Here is a 19,590-nt window from a genome sequence, read left to right as displayed (position 1 = left end):
TTTTCATGACCCCTTCCCTCTTCCTACCTATGTCAGCGGTACCAATATGCACCACGACCTCTGGCTCCTCTCCCTCTCCCCTCAGGATTTCTGGGACGCGACCAGACATCCCGGATCCCAGCACCAGGGAGGCAGACCACCATCCAAGATGCCCATCTGCCTCCGCAAAAACGCCTGTCCGACCCCCTTACTGTTGAGTCCCCGATTAATACTGCCTTCCTCCTCCTTTCTTTAGCCCCCTGAGTTACAGGGCTGGACTTTGCTCCAGAGACACGGCCACTGTGCTTCCACCAGGTGGGCTGTCCCCCCCAGCAGTATTCAGACAGGAGTACTTATTGTGATGGGGCACATCCACCGGGGTGCTCTCTATCACCCGAGCTTTCCTCCTCCTGGCCGTTACCCACTTGCTTGCCTCCCGTAGCCCTGGTGTGACCACCTGCTGATAGCTCCTGTCTATCACCTCCTCATTCTCCCTAACCAGACGAAGATCCTCGAGCTGCAGTTCCAGTTCTCTAACACGGTCCCTTAGGAACCGCAGCTCGTCACACCCCTCACAGATATGGACGTCCAGGAGGCCAGGAGCCTCCAGGACCTCCCACATCCTACATTGGGAACAACAGACTGGCCTCACACTCATAATTTCCCTTTTTGTTTCAAGGAACACAGAGAAACGTACTTAAGAATTAAAGTTACCCCGCCTCAGCCCTTCGAGCCAAAGTCCTTACAGCTCTCACTCAACTCCCAGCTCACTCCGCTGCCCACTCTCAACGCTGCCCGCTCACTCCGCTGCCCGCTCACTCCGCTGCCCGTTCCTGACGCTGCCGCTGGTTAGAGCCGCCTGTTTTTTATACCTCGTGCGCTTAAAAAAAAACTACAAAAATCCTTCCCACGTCACCCCACTCCCTTCCTACCTCCGGTTCCCACTTAAACTCTTAACTAACTAAAACCCCGCGAAAAAATAAGGATTTAAAGTCGCTCTCTTACCCTATTAACTGTAGCCACCAAACACTCCTCTCTCTCTTGCTCCGGTGGGACTCACTTAGTACTAGGGGCGTGGATGGCACAGAGTTTGTAAGGAGCATTCAGGAGGGCTTCTGAAACAGTATGTAAATAGTCTAACTAGGGAAGGGGCCATACTGGACCTGGTATTGGGGAATAGCCCGGCCAGGTGGTCGATGTTTCAGTAGGGGAGCAGTTTGGGAACAGTGACCACAGTTCAGTAAGCTTTGAGGTACTGATGGATAAAGATAAGCGTAGTCCTCAAGTTAAGGTGCTAAATTGGGGGAAGGTTAATTACAACAATATTAGGCAGGAATTGAAGAATATAGATTGGGGGCAGATGTTTGAGGGCAAATCAACATCTGGCATGTGGAGGCTTTCAAGTGTAAGTTGATAGGGATTCAGGACCGGCACATTCCTGTAAGGATGAAGGATAAGTATGGCAAGTTTTGGGAACCTTGGATAACGAGAGATATTGTGAGCCGAGTCAAAGAGAAAAAGGAAGCATTTGTCAAAGCTTGGAGGCTGGGAACACACGAAGCAAGTGTGGAATACAAAGAAAGTAGAAAGAAACTTAAGCAAGGAGTAAGAAGGGCTAAAAAGGGTAACAAAAAAGCATTGGCCATCAGGATTAAGGAAAATCCCAAGGCTTTTTATACATATATAAAAGAGCAAGAGGGTAGCCAGGGAGAGGGTTGGCCCACTCAAGGACAAGGGAGGGAATCTATGCATGGAGCCAGACGATATACAAATATATAAAAAGGAAAAGAGTAGCTAAAGTAAATGTTGGACCCTTAGAAGACGAGAAGGGGGATTTAATAATGGGAAACGAGGAAATGGTTGAAGCCTTAAACAAGTTTTTTGTGTCGGTCTTCACGGTAGAGGACACATAGAATCATAGAAACCCTACAGTGCAGAAAGAGGCCATTTGGCACATCGAGTCTGCACCGACCACAACCCCACCCAGGCCCTACCCCCATATCCCTACATATTTACCCGCTAGTCCCTCTAACCTACGCATCTCAGGACACTAAGGGGCAATTTTAGCATGGCCAATCAACCTAACCTGCACATCTTTTGGACTGTGGGAGGAAACCGGAGCACCTGCAGGAAACCCACGCAGACACGAGGAGAATGTGCAAACTCCACACAAACAGTGACCTAAGCCGGGAATCGAACCCAGGTCCCTGGAGTTGGTGAAGCAGCAGTGCTAACCACTGTGCTACCGTGCCGCCCCTATGCGGCACAAATAGCTTACTGAAAATTGATGGTCGTGGGACTGTAGGGGGTGAGGTCCTTAAAACGATTACTATTACTAAAAAGAGGTAGTGCTTGGTAGGCTAATGGGACTAAAGGTAGACAAGTCCCCGGGCCCGGATGGAATGCATCCCAGGGTACTGAAAGAAATGGCAGATGTGTTTGTTGTAATTTATCAAAATTCGCTGGACTCTGGAGAAGTGCCGGCTGATTGGAAAACAGCTAATGTGACGCCACTGTTTAAAAAAGGTAGACAAAAGGCGGGTAACTACAGGCCGGTTAGCTTAACGTCCGTAGTTGGGAAATTGCTGGAATCCATCATTAAAGAAGAAATAGCAGGACACCTGGAAAAAAATGGTTCGATCAAGCAGATGCAGCATGGACTCATGAAGGGAAAGTCGTGTTTGACGAATTTACTGGATTTTTATAGAAACAAAGAAAAACTACAGCACAAACAGGCCCTTCGGCCCACAAGTTGTGCCGAACACATCCCTACCTTCTAGACCTACCTATAACCCTCCATCCTATTAAGCTCTATGTACTCATCCAGGAGTCTCTTAAAAGACCCTATTGAGTTCGCCTCCACCACCACTGACGGCAGCCGATTCCACTCGCCCACCACCCTCTGTGTGAAAAACTTACCCCTAACATCTCCCCTGTACCTACCCCCCAGCACCCTAAACCTGTGTCCTCTCGTAGCAGACATTTCCACCCTGGGAAAAAGCCTCCGAGAGTCCACCCGATCTATGCCTCTCAACATCTTATACACCTCTATTAGGTCTCCTCTCATCCTTCGTCTCTCCAAGGAGAAAAGACCGAGCTCCCTCAGCCTATCCTCATAAGGCATGCCACTCAATCCAGGCAACATCCTTGTAAATCTCCTCTGCACCCTTTCAATCTTTTCCACATCCTTCCTATAGTGAGGCGACCAGAACTGAGCACAGTACTCCAAGTGGGGTCTGACGAGGGTCTTATATAGCTGCATCATTATCCCCGGACTCCTAAACTCAATCCCTCGATTGATAAAGGCCAGCACACCATACGCCTTCTTAACCACCTCCCCCACCTGCGGGGCCGATTTTAGAGTCCGATGGACCCGGACCCCAAGGTCCTTCTGATCCTCTACAGTACTAAGAGTCTTTCCCTTTATATTGTACTCCTTCATCCCATTTGACCTACCAAAATGGACCACGACGCATTTATCTGGGTTGAAGTCCATCTGCCACTTGTCTGCCCAGTCTTGCATCCTATCTATGTCCCTCTGTAACTTCTGACATCCCTCCAGACCATCCACAACCCCACCAACCTTCGTGAGGTCGGCAAACTTACCAACCCATCCCTCCGCTTCCTCATCCAGGTCATTTATGAAAATGACAAACAGCAAGGGTCCCAGAACAGATCCCTGGGGCACACCACTGCTGACCGACCTCCATTTAGAAAAAGACCCATCTATACACACTCTCTGCCTCCTTTGGGCGAGCCAGTTCTGGATCCACTGGGCAGCAGCCCCTTGGATCCCATGCCCTCTCACTTTTTCTAGAAGCCTTGCATGGGGGACCTTATCGAACGCCTTGCTAAAATCCATATAAATCACATCTGCCGCTTTCCCTTCGTCAATGTGTTTAGTCACATTTTCGAAGAACTCCACCAGGCTCGTAAGCACGATCTGCCCTTGACAAAGCCATACTGAGTATTCTTGAGCATACTAAACCTCTCTAAATGCTCATATATCCTGTCCCTCAGGATATTCTCCATCAGTTTACCAACCACTGAGGTTAGACTCACCGGTCGGTAATTACCTGGGCTATCCCTATTCCCCTTCTTGAAAATAGGAACCACATCCGCAATCCTCCAATCCTCCGGCACCTCTCCCGTCTCCATCGACGGCGCAAAGATCATCGCCAGAGGCTCTGTAATCTCTTCCCTCGCCTCCCACAGTAACCTGGGGTACATCCCATCCAGACCCGGCGACTTATCTATCTTGATGCCATTCAAAGATTCCAGCACAACCTCTTTCTTAAAGTCCACATACTCAATCCTTTCAGTCCACCGCACGCCCGCAGTACATCCACCCAGGTCCTTCTCCTCTGTGAAAACCGAAGATGTAATGAGTGCAGTTGACAGAGGGGAACCAGTGGATGTGGTGTTTTTGGATTTCCAGAAGGCGTTCGATAAGGTGCCTCACAAAAGGTTGCTGCAGAAGATTAGGGTACACGGAGTTGGGGGTAAAGTGTTAGTGTGGATTGAGGATTGGCTATCTAACAGGAAGCAGTGAGTTGGAATAAATGGGTGCTTTTCTGGTTGGCAGTTGGTGACTAGTGGCGTGCCGCAGGGATCGGTGCTGGGGCCTCAACTGTTTACCACATACATAGACAATCTGGAGGAGGGGACCGAGTGTAGGGTAACAAAGTTTGCGGATGGTACAAAGATGAGTGGGAAAGCGAATTGCATGGAGGATGCGGAAAGTCTGCAGAGATTTGGATAGGCTAAGTGAGTGGGCGAGGATCTGGCAGATGGAATATAACGTTGACAAATATGAGGTTATCCACTTTGGAAGGAATAATAGTAAAATGGACTATTATTTAAATGGTGAAAAATTACAACATGCTACTGTGCAGAGGGACCTGGGGGTCCTTGTGCATGAATCGCAAAAACTCAGTTTGCAGGTGCAGCAGGTGATCAAGAAGGCAAATGGAATGTTGGCCTTTATCGCGAAGGGGATGAACGTTGTTCCTTTGTTTAAGAAGGGTAGCAAGAATAATCCAGGTAATTACAGGCCGGTGAGCCTTGTAGTAGGGAAATTATTGGAGAGGATTCTTCGAGACAGGATTTATTCCCACTTGGAAATAAGTGGACATATTAGTGAGAGGCAACATGGTTTTGTGAAGGGGAGGTCGTGTCTCGTGAACTTGATCGAGTTTTTCGAGGAAGTGACGAAGGTGATTGATGAGGGTAGGGCAGTGGATGTCGTCTACATGGACTTCAGTAAGGCCTTTGACAAGGTCCCTCATGGCAGACTGGTGCAGAAGGTGAAGTTGCATGGGATCAGAGGCGAGGTAGCAAGGTGGATACAAAACTGGCTCGGTCAAAGACAAGAGGGTAGCAGTGGAAGGGTGTGTTTCTGAATGGAGGGCTGTGACAAGTGGTGTTCCTCAGGGACCAGTGCTGGGACCTTTGCTGTTTGTAATATATATATAAATGATTTGGAGGAAAATGTAACTGGATTGATTAAGTTTGCGGACGACACAAAGGTTGGTGGATTTGCAAATAGCGATGTGGGCCATCAGAGGATACAGCAGGATATAGATCAGTTGGAGAGTTGGGCGGAGAGATGGAAGGTGGAGTTTAATCCGGACAAATGTGAGGTAATGCATTTTGGAAGGTCTAATACAGATAGGAAATATACAGTAAATGGCAGAACCCTTAAGAGTATTGATAGGCAAAGGGATCTGAGTGTGCAGGGACACAGGTCACTGAAAGTGGCAATGCAGGTGGAGAAGGTAGTCAAGAAGGTATACGGCATGCTTGCCTTCATCGGCCGGGGTACTGAGTTTAAAAATTGGCAAGTCATGTTGCAGCTCTATAGAACCGGGTGGCACGGTAGCAAAGTGGTTAGCACTGCTGCTTCACAGCTCCAGGGACCTGGGTTCGATTCCCGGCTTGGGTCACTGTCGTGTGTAGTTTGCACATTCTCCTCGTGTCTGCGTGGGTTTCCTCCGGGTGCTCCGGTTTCCTCCCACAGTCCAAAGATATGCGGGTTAGGTTGATTGGCCATGCTAAAATTGCCCCTTAGTGTCCTGAGATGCGTAGGTTAGAGGGATTAGCGGGTAAATATGTAGGGATAAGGGAGTAGGGCCTGGGTGGGATTGTGGTCGGTGCAGACTCGATGTGCCAAATGGCCTCTTTCTGCACTGTAGGGTTTCGGATTTCTGAACCTTAGTTAGGCCGCACTTAGAATATAGTGTTCAATTCTGGTCGCCACACTACCAGAAGGATGTGGAGGCTTTGGAGAGGATAGAGAAAAGATTTACCAGGATGCTGCCTGGTATGGAGGGCATTAGCTGTGAGGAGAGGTTAGAGAAACTTGGTTCGTTCTCACTGGAGCGACGGAGGTTGTGGGGAGATCTGATAGAAGTCTACAAGATTATAAGAGGCATGGACAGAGTGGATAGTCAGAAGCTTTTTCCCAGGGTGGAAGAGTCAACTACTAGGGGGCATAGGTGCAAGGGGCAAGGTTTAAAGGAGATGTACGAGGCAGATCTTTTACACAGAGAGTAGTGGGTGCCTGGAACTCGTTGCCGAAGGAGATAATGGAAGCGGATACGGTAGTGACTTGTAAGGGGAGTCTTGACAAGTACATGAATAGGATGGGAATAGAAACATAGAAAAACTACAGCACAATACAGGCCCTTCAGCCCACAAAGTTGTCCCAAACATGTCCCTACCTTAGCGATTACTAGGCTTGCCTATCACCCTCTATCTTATTAAGTTCCATGTACTTATCTAAAAGTCTCTGAAAAGACCCTATCGGATCCGCCTCCACCACCGCTGCTGGCAGCCCATTCCATGCACCCACCACCCTCTGAGTGAAAAACTTACCCCTGACATCTCCTCTGTACCTACTCCCCAGCACCTTAAACCTGTGTCCTCTTGTGGCAACCATTTCAGCCCTGGGAAAAAGCCTCTGACTATCCACTCGATCAATACCTCTCAACATCTTATACACCTCTATCAGGTCATCCCTCATCCTTTGTCTCTCCAAGGAGAAAAGGCCGAGCTCACTCAACCTATCCTCATAAGACATGCTCTGTGGCTCGGTCAGGCCAGGCAACATCCTTGTAAATCTCCTCTGCACCCTTTCTATGGCTTCCACATCCTTCCTGTAATGAGGCGACCAGAACTGAGCACAGTACTCCAAGTGGGGTCTGACCAGGGTTTTACATAGCTGCAAGATTATCTCACGACTCCTAAACTCAATTTCTCGATTGATGAAGGCCAGTACACCATACGCCTTCTTAACCACAGCCTCAACCTGCACAGCTGCTTTGAGCGTCCTATGAACTCGGACCCCAAGATCCTTCTGATCTTCCACTCTGCCAAGAGTCCTACCATTAATATTATATTCCGCCATCCTATTTGACCTGCCAAAATGAACCACCTCACACTTATCTGGGTTGAACTCCATCTGCCACTTCTCCGCCCAGTCTTGCATCCTATCAATGTCTTGCTGCAACTTCTGACATCCCTCCACACTATCCACAACACCTCCAACCTTTGTGTCATCAGCAAACTTACCAACCCATCCTTCCACTTCCTCATCCAGGCCATTTATAAAAATCACAAAGAGTAAGGGTCCCAGAACAGATCCCTGGGACACTCCACTGGTGACTGACCTCCATGCAGAATATGACCGATCTATAACCACTCTTTGCCTTCTGTGGGCAAGCCAGTTCTGGATCCACAAAGCAATGTCCCCTTGGATCCCATGCCCCCTCACTTTCTCAATAAGCCTTGTATGGGGCACCTTATCAAATATTATCAAATATCCCGAATAGAGGGATATGGTCCCCGGAAGTGTAGGGGGTTTTAGTTAAGTCGGGCAACATGGTCGGTAGAGGCTTGGAGGGCCAAAGGGCCTGTTCTTGTGCTGTAATTTTCTTTGTTATTTTGATTTTAAGTGCTGAATCTGGGCTCAATTCAGATCCGACTTGGAAATCTGTTCTCAGGCGCCCATATGCAAAAAAGAAATCGCAAGTCTGAATCGTGCTGTGGGCGGGGCTTATCGCACCTGAAACGCTGCTGCTCCGATCGGAGCTTTGAACTGTGCGTGCGCAGTGAAAAAAAAATTTGAAGAACGCGCCCCGTCACATCGCTCCCCGGCTGCAAAAAGTGGATAAAGTAGCCTGGGAGGGATGGCCCCCGCAGATATTGCCCCACCCCCACAACATAACTGTCCCCCTTATCCACCCCCCCCCCCCCCCCGCTACCCAGACTGATCGCGACCCTCTGGCCTCCTTCCCCCGCACCGATCGCCCGCAGAGTGGCAGTGGTCTCCCCCTCCCCCCCCCACCGATCACCTGCAGAGTGGCAGCGGACCCCACATCCCCCCCACTGATTGCCCGCAGAGTGGCATTGGTCTCCTCCTTCCCCCCCATCAATTTCCCGCAGAGTGGCAGTGGTCCCCCCTGCCTCCCCCCCCCCCTCCCCCACCAGAGATACATTTGACCCGCCTCCCTCCCCCCTCAGAAAACCATCTGGCTTCCCCCCCCACTAGAGAGCAATCTGGCCTCCCTTCTCCCACCACAGAATGATCGGGCCTCCCTCCGCCCACCAGAGATACATCTGACTGGCCTCCCTCCCCTCCACCAGAGAATGATCTGGCCCTCATTCCTGCCCCCCACCAGAGAATGATCGGCCTCCGCCCCCCCCCCCCCGCCCACACCAGAGAATGATCTGACCCGCCCCTGCCCCCACCCCCGCCCAACCGATCTGAGTCAGAGAGCCGTTGGAAGCTCTGAACTTACCTCTTCAGAAGCTGGAGTGCCCGAAACAGACCTTGGCTGAGCATGTCTGTTTCACACCGAATCTGGATGGGCGAACGCAACGGTAGGACGGGGCATAGAGTATAAAAGTTGGGGTCTGATGTTGCTGTTGTATAGAACATTGGTTCGGCCGCATTTGGAATACTGCGCCCAGTTCTGGTTGCCACACTACCAGAAGGACGTGGAGGCTTCAGAGAGAGTCTCGCATGGTGGTCTGCCTCCCTGGGGCTGGGATCCAGGATGTCGCTGGGCGAGTCCCAGAAATCCTGAGGTGGGAGGGAGAGGAGCCGGAGGTAGCGGGACATATTGGTACCGCTGATGTCGGTAGGAAGGGGGAAGGGGTCATGAAAGAGAGTATAGGGAATTAGGGAGACAGCTGAGAAGGAGGAAAGCAAAGGTAGTAATCTCAGGATTGCTGCCTGTGCCACGGGAAGGTGAGGACAGGAATGGAGTGAGGTGGAGGATGAATGTGTGGCTGAGGGACTGGTGCAGGGGGCAGGGATTCAGGTCCCTGGACCATTGGGACCTCTTCAGGGGCAGGTGTGACCTGTACACACAAAACGGGTGGCATTTGAATCCCAGGGGGACCAATATCCTGGCAGGAAGGTTGGCTAAGGCTACTGGGGAGAGTTTAAACTAGATAGGTTGGGGGGAGGGGATCAAAATGAGGTGACAGAGTGAGGAAGGTAGCTCGCAAGCAGAGAAGGGTTATAGACGGCGCAAAAGGGCAGATGGACAGGGAATAGAGAAGGGGAGAGGTCAGACCAAAGGATTGAGATGTGTTTACTTTAATGCCAGGAGTATAGTGAATAAAGGGGATGAGTTCAGAGCATGGATCGATGCCTGGAAGTATGATGTGGTGGCCATTACGGAGACTTTGATGTCTCAGGGACAGGACTGGATACTCCAGGTGCCGGGATTCAGATGTTTCAGGAAGGACAGGGAGGGAGGCAAGAGAGGGGGTGGAGTGGCACTGCTGATCAGGGATATGTCACAGCTGTAGAGAAGGTGTATGCTGTGGAGGGATTGTCCACCGAGTCTCTGTGGGTGGAAGTTCAGAGTGGGAAGGGACCGGTCACTTTGCTGGAAGTTTTCTATAGGCCGCCCAATAGTAACAGGGAGGTGGAGGAGCAGATAGGGAAACAGATCCTGGAGAGTTGCAGTAATAGCAGAGTTGTTGTGATGGGAGACTTTAATTTCCCAAACATAGATTGGAATATCCCTAGGGTAAGGGGATTGGATGGGGAAGAGTTCGTTAGGTGTGTTCAGGAGGGTTTCCTGACACAGCATATGGACAAGCCTACAAGAGGAGAGGCTGTACTTGATCTGATACTGACCAATGAACCTGGACAGGTGTCAGATCTCTCAGTGGGAGAGCATCTTGGGGATAGTGATCATAAGTCTATCTCCTTTAGGCTTGCATTGGAAAAAGAGAGGATCAGGCAAGCTAGGAAAGTTTTTATATGGAGTAAGGGGAAATATGAAGACATTAGACAGCAAATTAGAGGAGTAAATTGGAAGGAGGTATTCTCGGGGAAATGTACTGAAGAGAGGTGGCAGTTTTTCAAGGAATGTCTGTCTAGAGTTCTGCAGGACAACGTTCCGAGCAGACAGGGAGGTGTTGGTCAGTTAAAGGAACCGTGGTGCACGAAAGCTGTGCGGGACCTAGTCGAGAAGAAAAGGAAAGCGTACAAAAGGCTCAGAGAGCTTGGGGAAGATAGGGATTTAGAAGAATGTACGGCTTGTAGGAAGGGACTAAAGAAGGAGAGCCAGAAGGGGTCACAAGAAGGCCCTGGCAGGTAGGATTAAGGAGAACCCTAAGGCGTTCTATAAATATGTGAAGAGTAAAAGGATGAGACGTGACGGAATAGGGCCTATAAAAGGTGAAGGCGGGAAAGTCTGTACGGAACCAGTAGAAATGGCAGAGGTGCTCAATGAGTATTTTGCCTCGGTTTTCACAGAGGAGAAGGACCTGGGTGGATGTACTGCGGGCGTGCGGTGGACTGAAAGGATTGAGTATGTGGACTTTAAGAAAGAGGTTGTGCTGGAATCTTTGAATGGCATCAAGATAGATAAGTCGCCGGGTCCGGATGGGATTTACCCCAGGTTACTGTGGGAGGCGAGGGAAGAGATTGCAGAGCCACTGGCGATGATCTTTGCGTCGTCAATGGAGATGGGAGAGGTGCCGGAGGATTGGAGGATTGCGGATGTGGTTCCTATTTTCAAGAAGGAGAATAGGGATAGCCCAGGTAATTACCGACCGGTGAGTCTAACCTCAGTGGTTGGTAAACTGATGGAGAAGATCCCGAGGGACAGGATCTATGAGCATTTAGAGAGGTTTAGTATGCTCAAGAATACTCAGCATGGCTTTGTCAAGGGCAGATCGTGCCTTACGAGCCTGGTGGAGTTCTTCGAAAATGTGACGAAACACATTGACGAAGGGAAGGTGGTAGATGTGGTTTATATGGATTTTAGCAAGGCGATCGATAAGGTCCCCCATGCAAGGCTTCTAGAAAAAATGAGAGGGCATGGGATCCAAGGGGCTGCTGCCCTGCGGATCCAGAACTGGCTTGCCCAAAGGAGGCAGAGAATGGGTATAAATGGGTCTTTTTCTAGGTGGAGGTCGGTCAGCAGTGGTGTGCCCCAGGGATCTGTTCTGGGACCCTTGCTGTTTGTCATTTTCATAAATGACCTGGATGAGGAAGCGGAGGGATGGGTTGGTAAGTTTGCCGACGACATGAAGGTTGGTGGGGTGGTGGATAGTCTGGAGGGATGTCAGAAGTTACAGGGGGACATAGATAGGATGCAAGACTGGGCGGACAAGTGGCAGATGGACTTCAACCCAGATAAATGCGTCGTGGTCCATTTTGGTAGGTCAAATGGGATGAAGGAGTACAATATAAAGGGAAAGACTCTTAGTACGGTAGAGGATCAGAAGGACCTTGGGGTCCGGGTCCATCGGACTCTAAAATCAGCCCCGCAGGTGGGGGAGGTGGTTAAGAAGGCGTATGGTGTGCTGACCTTTATCAATCGAGGGATTGAGTTTAGGAGTCCGGGAATAATGATGCAGCTCTACAAGACCCTCGTCAGACCCCACTTGGAGTACTGTGCTCAGTTCTGGTCGCCTCACTGTAGGAAGGATGTGGAAAAGATTGAAAGGGTGCAGAGGAGATTTACAAGGATGTTGCCTGGATTGAGTGGCATGCCTTATGAGGATAGGCTGAGGGAGCTCGGTCTTTTCTCCTTGGAGAGACGAAGAATGAGAGGAGACCTAATAGAGGTATATAAGATGTTGAGAGGCATAGATCGGGTGGACTCTCAGAGGCTTTTTCCCAGGGTGGAAATGTTTGCTATGAGAGGACACAGGTTTAAGGTGCTGGGGGGTAGGTACAGGGGAGATGTTAGGGGTAAGTTTTTTTACACAGAGGTTGGAGGGCGAGTGGAATCGGCTGCCGTGAGGGGTGGTGGAGGCGAACTCAATAGGGTCTTTTATGAGACTCCTGGATGAGTACATAGTGCTTAATAGGATGGAGGGTTATAGGTAGGTCTAGAAAGTTGGGATGTGTTCGGCACAACTTGTGGGCCGAAGGGCCTGTTTGTGCTGTAGTTTTTTTATGTTTCTATCAGTGCAGAGGAGGTTTACCAGGATGTTGCCTGGTATGGAGGGGCTTAGTTATGAGAACAGATTGGGTAAACTGGGGTTGTTCTCACTGGAAAGACGGAGGATGAGGGTGACCTAATAGAGGTGTATAAAATTATGAAAGGCATAGATAGGGTGAACGGTGCGAAGCTTTTTCCCAGGTCAGCGGTGACGTTCACAAGGGGTCATAGGTTCAAGGTGAGGGGGGGGGGGGGGGGGGAGGTTTAACACGGATATCAGAAGGGCGTATTTTACACAGAGGGTGGTGGGGGCCTGGAATGCGCTGCCGGGCAAGGTGCTGGAAGCGGACACACTGGGAACGTTTAAGACTTATCTAGATAGCCACATGAACGGAGTGGGAATGGAGGGATACAAAAGAATGGTCTCGTTTGGACCAGGGAGTGGCGCGGGCTTGGAGGGCCGAAGGGCCTGTTCCTGTGCTGTATTGTTCTTTGGTAAAGGGGGAAATGCTGGTAAAGTTGGGCGGGCAGCCCATTAAGTCAATTTAATTGCATGCAAATGCATGTAAATCGCCATTGCACCTGTTTTGGGCACAGTTTGGATCGCAGCCATATTCGGGCCTTGGTAAAGTGGGCATCTGCGTGGATGCGGGCGAGGATCGCGCTAATTGCCTCATGCCTGTCTTTACCAAGTTTTCGCACCCAACGCAATGGTAAAAATCGTGCCCTATGTCTCCATTTATAAAGCCAAGAATCTCATAAGGTTGATAGGATTAAGGAGAATCCTAAGGCATTTTATTCATCTGTTAGGAACAAAAGAGTTGTCAGGGAAAAAGTCGGACCTCTCAGGGACAAAGGAGGGGAATTATGCTTAGAACCCAAGGGAATAGGGGAGATCCTAAATGAATACTTTGGATCGGTATTCACAAAGGAGAGGGACTTCTTGACTGGGAGTGTCTCAGAGGGAGGTGTTGACCCGTTAGAGAAAATCTCCATTACAAGGGAGGAAATGTTAGGTTTTTTAGGTAACATTAAAACTGACAAATCCCCAGGGCCTGCTGGCATCTATCCTAGACTGCTCAGGGAGACAAGAGATGTAATTGCTGGGCCTCTGATGGAAATCTTTTTCTCTTCAGGTGAGGTCCCTGAGGATTGGAGGATAGCGAATGTGGTACTGTTATTTAAGAAGGGCAGCAGGGATAACCCGGGAAATTATAGGCCGGTGAGCTTGACATCCGTGGTAGGGAAGTTGTTGGAGAGGATTCTTAGAGACAGGATGTATGCGCATTTAGAATGGAACAATCTCATTAGTGACAGACAGCATGGTTTTGTCAGACGGAGGTCGTGCCTTACAAATTTGGTGGAGTTTTTGAGGAAGTGACAAAAACGGTTGACGAAGGAAGGGCTGTGGATGTCGTCTTTATGGATTTCAGTAAGGCATTTGACAAAGTCCCTCATGGCAGGTTGGTTAAGAAGGTTAAGGCTCATGGGATACAAGGAGAGGTGGCTAGATGGGTAGAAAACTGGCTTGGCCACAGGAGACAGAGGGTAACAGTCGAAGGGTCTTTTTCCGGCTGGAGGTCTGTGACCAGTGGTGTTCCACAGGGCTCTGTACTGGGACTTCTGCTATTTGTGATATATATAAATGATGTGGAAGAAGGTGTAACTGGTGTTATCAGCAAGTTTGCGGATGACACGAAGATGGCTGGACTTGCGGATAGCGTTGAACATTGTCGGACAATACAGCAGGATATAGATAGGTTGGAAAATTGGGCGGAGAAATGGCAGATGGAATTTAATCCAGATAAATGCGAAGTGATGCATTCTGGAAGAACTAATGTAGGGGGGAGTTATACAATAAATGGCAGAGCCATCAAGAGTATAGAAACACAGAGGGACCTAGGTGTGCAAGTCCACAAATCCTTGAAGGTGGCAGCACAGGTGGAGAAGGTGGTGAAGAAGGCATATGATATAGAACAGTACAGCACAGAACAGGCCCTTCGGCCCACGATTTTGTGCCGAGCTTGCCTTTATCGGACGGGGTATAGAGTATAACAGCTGGAGTCTGATGTTGCAGCTGTATAGAACGCTGGTTAGGCCACATTTGGAGTACTGCGTCCAGTTCTGGCCGCCGCACGACCAGAAGGACGTGGAGTCTTTGGAGAGAGTGCAGAGAAGGTTTACCAGGATGCTGCCTGGTATGGAGGGTCTTAGCTATGAGGAGAGATTGAGTAAACTGGGGTTGTTCTCCCTGGAAAGACGGAGAATGAGGGGAGACCTACTAGAGGTGTACAAAATTATGAAGGGTATAGATAGGGTGAACAGTGGGAAGCTTTTTCCCAGGTTGGAGGTGACGATCACGAGGGGTCACGGGCTCAAGGTGAGAGGGGCGAGGTATAGCTCAGATATCAGAGGGATGTTTTTTACACAGAGGGTGGTGGGGGCCTGGAATGCGCTGCAAGTAGGGTGGTGGAGGCAGACACGCTGGCATCGTTTAAGACTTACCTGGATAGTCACATGAGCAGTCTGGGAATGGAGGGATACAAACGAATGGTCGAGTTGGACCAATGAGTGACACAGGCTTGGAGGGCCGAAGGGCCTGTTTCCTGTGCTGTACTGTTCTTTGTAGTTTAGTGCTTTATTTAATGGAGTGCAAGTATACTCACCTGCATGCTTGGTACCGATACATCTTGTCTGCAATATGGGGCATATTTTCATTCCAGCATAATCCTGTCACCAACTGGTCATTCTTCCATACACAGCATTTGAAGTCTCGTCCCACAGTTACTATCTGTTGCTCAGAGAAATAAAGCACAACCAATTAATATTCCAAATGTTACTAACTGAAGCAGGGAAGGCAAAGGCCGAGAACAAAGAACAGTACGGCACACAAACAGACCCTTCGGCTCTCCAAGCTTGCGCCGATCACATTGTCCTAACTAGGCCAACCACTTGTATCCCTCTATTCCCCGTCTGTTCATGTGTCTATCCAGACAAGTCTTAAATGTTGCTAACGTATCTGCCTCAACCACCTCACTTGGCAGTGCACTTCAGAGTAGAGATGGAAGTAGGAGATCCTGATGATGAAGAGGATATGGAGTCAGAAGATTGCCTCAGGATCAAAAAGCATACCAAGGTTCCGAATGGTTTAGTTCAGCCCAAGACAGTTGTCAGGGAGAGGATTGGAGTCAGTGCTAGGAAAGGAGTTTCTGATGGGGACCAAAGGGAACGCCTTTGAACTTCCCAACATTTCAGAGAAATATATAGTAACAGTTGGAAGCAATGGCATTGATAGAGCTAAAAAGGATCACATGTAGGCCAGACCAGGTAAGAACAGTAGATTTCCTTCAATTAAGGACATTAATGAACCAGATGGGTTTTTTTGACAATTGACTATGGTTTCATGGTCATCAGTAGATTCTTAATTCCAGATAAAGAACTGCAAAGGTCATAATTTCTAGATAGTTGCATGAGCCATGCCCAATTGACAAAGGATCAAACATACTGGAGAATCAAATGTGTGACTCAAAGAGTGGAATGGGAAGGTGTTTCAATTCGTGGGGCAATGGCACTGGTACTAGAAAAAGGAGGAGCTGTTTTTATTAGTACGGCTCCACTTAAACTGGGCTAGGATCAGTGTCTTGGCAAATTGTATAATCAGGGCTTTAAACTAAAGAGGAGAGGGCAGGTTTCAAGTGAAGGGAGATTTACAAATCTAAAGAGAAAAGTCAAGATATTAGAACAGTGTGGCAACCTAGTTAAAGACAAGCAGAGCGGGACAGGAAGGATAGAGTTGAATGGTAATGATGTTCACCGAGTAAGGTCCATACAAGAATAATGGTTGAAAAAATTAAGTAAATACTCCTTCTCTGAATGCACAAAGTACTTGCAACAAGTTAGACAAACCAGCGGCACAAATAAAGGCAGACAAGTTTGAGACATGGTTGCCAGGTGACCAAGGTTGGGAAATAAACATTCCAGGGTACATAACACTTTGAAAAGATAGGCAGAATGGAAAAGGGGAAGGAGCCACATGTTGAGGTATATGGACATTAGCCTGTCATGCTAACGCAGTTAAAGCAAAAGCAATAAGGATTCTGTAAGGATAGTAAAGAGTCATAGAAATCATAGAAACCCTACAGTGCAGAAGGAGGCCATTCAGCCCATCGAGTCTGCACCGACCACAATCCCACCCAGGCCCTACCCCTGTCAGAGTCTTGACAGAAGACCAGAAGCAGAATCAGTATGGGTGCAGATTAGGAATAAAAGGATCAAAATGTGGTGGTGGAAATCGTTTGTATGGCCCCAAAGAGTAGAGTCATAGAGGTTTACATCATGGAAACAGGCCCTTCAGCCTAACTTGTCCATGCCGCCTTTTTAAAAAAAAAATGACTAAGCGAGTCCCAATTGCCCGCATTTGGCCCAAATCGTGGGCCTCTGACGCAAATCTTTGTCTCGTCACTGGACGCAGGTGAGGTCCCAGAGGATTGGAGGATAGCTAATGTGGTCCCGTTATTTAAGAAGAGTAAGAAGGATAACCCGGGTAATTATAGGCCGGTGAGCTTGACGTCCGTGGTGGGGAAGTTGTTGGAGAAGATTCTTAGAGATAGGATGTATGCGCATTTAGAAAGGAATAAACTCATTAACGATAGTCAGCATGGTTTTGTGAGAGGGAGGTCATGCCTCACTAACCTGGTGGAGTTTTTTGAAGAAGTGACCAGAATGGTTGACGAGGGAAGGGCCGTGGATGTCGTCTATATGGACTTTAGTAAAGCGTTTGACAAAGTCCCTCATGGTAGGCTGGTGCAAAAGGTTGGATCTCATGGGATAAAGGGGGAGGTGGCTAGATGGGTGGAGAACTGGCTTGGTCACAGAAGACAGAGGGTGGTAGTGGAAGGGTCTTTTTCTGGCTGGAGGCCTGTGACTAGTGGTGTTCCGCAGGGCTCTGTATTGGGACCTCTGCTGTTTGTGATTTATATAAACAATCTGGAAGAAGGTGTAACTGGGGTGATCAGTAAGTTTGCGGACGACACAAAATTGGCAGGACTTGCAGATAGTGAGGAGCATTGTCAGAAGCTACAGAAGGATATAGATAGGCTGGAAATTTGGGCAAAGAAATGGCAGATGGAGTTCAAGCCTGATAAATGCGAAGTGATGCATTTTGGTAGAAATAATGTAGGGAGGAGCTATATGATAAATGGCAGAACCATAAAGGGTGTAGATACGCAGAGGGACCTGGGTGTGCAAGTCCACAGATCCTTGAAAGTGACGTCACAGGTGGAGAAGGTGGTGAAGAAGGCATATGGCATGCTTGCCTTTATAGGACGGGGCATAGAGTATAAAAGTTGGGGTCTGATGTTGCAGATGTATAGAACGTTGGTTCGGCCGCATCTGGAATACTGCGTCCAGTTCTGGTCGCCACACTACCAGAAGGACGTGGAGGCTTTGGAGAGAGTACAGAGGAGGTTTACCAGGATGTTACCTGGTATGGAGGGGCTTAGTTATGAGGAGAGATTGGGTAAACTGGGGTTGTTCTCCCTGGAAAGACGGAGGATGAGGGGAGACTTAATAGAGGTGTATAAAATTATGAAAGGCATAGTTAGGGTGAACAGTGGGAAGCTTTTCCCCAGGTCGGTGGTGACGTTCACGAGGGGTCATAGGTTCAAGGTGAAGGGGGGGAGGTTTAACACAGATATCAGACGGACATATTTTACACAGAGGGTGGTGGGGGCCTGGAATGCGCTGCCAGGCAAGGTGGTGGAGGCGGACACACTGGGAACGTTTAAGACTTATCTAGACAGCCATATGAACGGAGTGGGAATGGAGGGATACAAAAGAATGGTCTAGTTTGGACCAGGGAGCGGCGCGGGCTTGGAGGGCCGAAGGGCCTGTTCCTGTGCTGTATTGTTCTTTGTTCTTTGTTCTTTCCCTCAATAGCCATCTTACCCATGTAACTATCTAAACGCTTTTTAAAAGACAAAATTGTACCCGCCTCTACTACTACCTCTGGCAGCTTGTGTCACACACACACCACCCGCGGTGTGAAAAAATTGCCCCTCTGGACCCTTTTGTATCTCTCCCCTTAAACCTATGCCCTCTAGTTTTAGACTCCCCTACCTTTGGGAAAAGATATTGACTATGCTGCTCATTATTTTATAGACCTCCAAAAGATCACCCCTAAGCCTTCTACACTCCAGAGAAAAAAGTCCTAGTCTATCCAGCCTCTCCTTCTAACTCAAACCATCAAGGTGGCATCCTAGTAAATCTTTTCTGCATCTTTCTCGTTTAATAATATCCTTTCTATAATAGGATGACCAGAACTGTACACAGTATTCCAAGCGTGGCCTTACCAATGTCTTGTACAACTTCAACAAGACGTCTTAACTCCTGTATTCAATGTTCTAACCAATGTTCTAACCTTGGAAGATGAGGCTGGAGAATTAATAGTGGGGAATGCAGAAATAGCTGAGATACTAAATCAATATTTTGCCTCAGTGTTCACAGTGGAGAACATGAGTATCACCCCAATAGCAACAGAAAATGCAGAGGTTATAGAAAGGGAGGAAATTAGAGCTATCAACATTAGACAAAACGTATTGGGAAAACTATTGGGATTAAAGGCAAGCAAAACCCTAGGGCCTGATGACCTAGCTCCTAGGGTCTTAAAGGAAGTGGCGTTGGACATAGTGGACATCTAACCCTAACTCCACCCCCAACCTCAGAATCCACTAGGGTAATGTAAAAATCTGGCCCAAGTTTCTACAGCACTACATTTTAACTAGAGCTGAACCCAGTAACTTTCTTGCCTTGATTTTCTTCACATCTTTGGCATTTTGTTATTTTCTACTATGATCAATGCAAAGTAGCTGTGAAGTAAATTGTTATTTCCTGATTTCTGTAACATCTACAATATCACTTGTTTCAATCTTTTAAGGGGCCCACAATACTCTAAAGTCATCCACTTTCTTTTAATATGTTGCTAAAAGCTTTGGCGCTGTTCCTGTGATCATTCATAAGCTTTTTCTTTGTTGATTAAACAGAATGACCCAGTGAAACTCTCTGAGATGAAAACAATTATAGGTCGAGTCTGCAGCCTTGGTGTAGCCGACAGCAAGAATACCTCTCCCCTCGGTACCGGGGCAGCACTGAGCGAGTGGCCACAGTCTCGGTGTCGGGGCTGCACTGAGCGAGT

General features: G+C 48.6%; 1 protein-coding gene across 3 annotated transcripts in view; it reads right to left on the bottom strand.

The window, feature by feature from the left end:
• preb (prolactin regulatory element binding) overlaps positions 1–19,590 on the bottom strand; it is a 96,542-nt gene that overhangs the window by 32,877 nt on the left and 44,075 nt on the right. For all 3 annotated transcript variants that reach the window (XM_078229348.1, XM_078229347.1, XM_078229349.1), the window contains one exon: positions 15,065–15,189. In XM_078229348.1, coding sequence (XP_078085474.1) covers positions 15,065–15,189 — 125 coding nt within the window. The remainder of the gene's footprint in view (positions 1–15,064; positions 15,190–19,590) is intronic.

The sequence above is a fragment of the Mustelus asterias genome, chromosome 15 (genome assembly GCF_964213995.1).
Source record: "Mustelus asterias chromosome 15, sMusAst1.hap1.1, whole genome shotgun sequence".
Lineage (NCBI taxonomy): Eukaryota > Metazoa > Chordata > Chondrichthyes > Carcharhiniformes > Triakidae > Mustelus > Mustelus asterias.
This window is presented reverse-complemented; position numbering and strand designations above follow the sequence as displayed.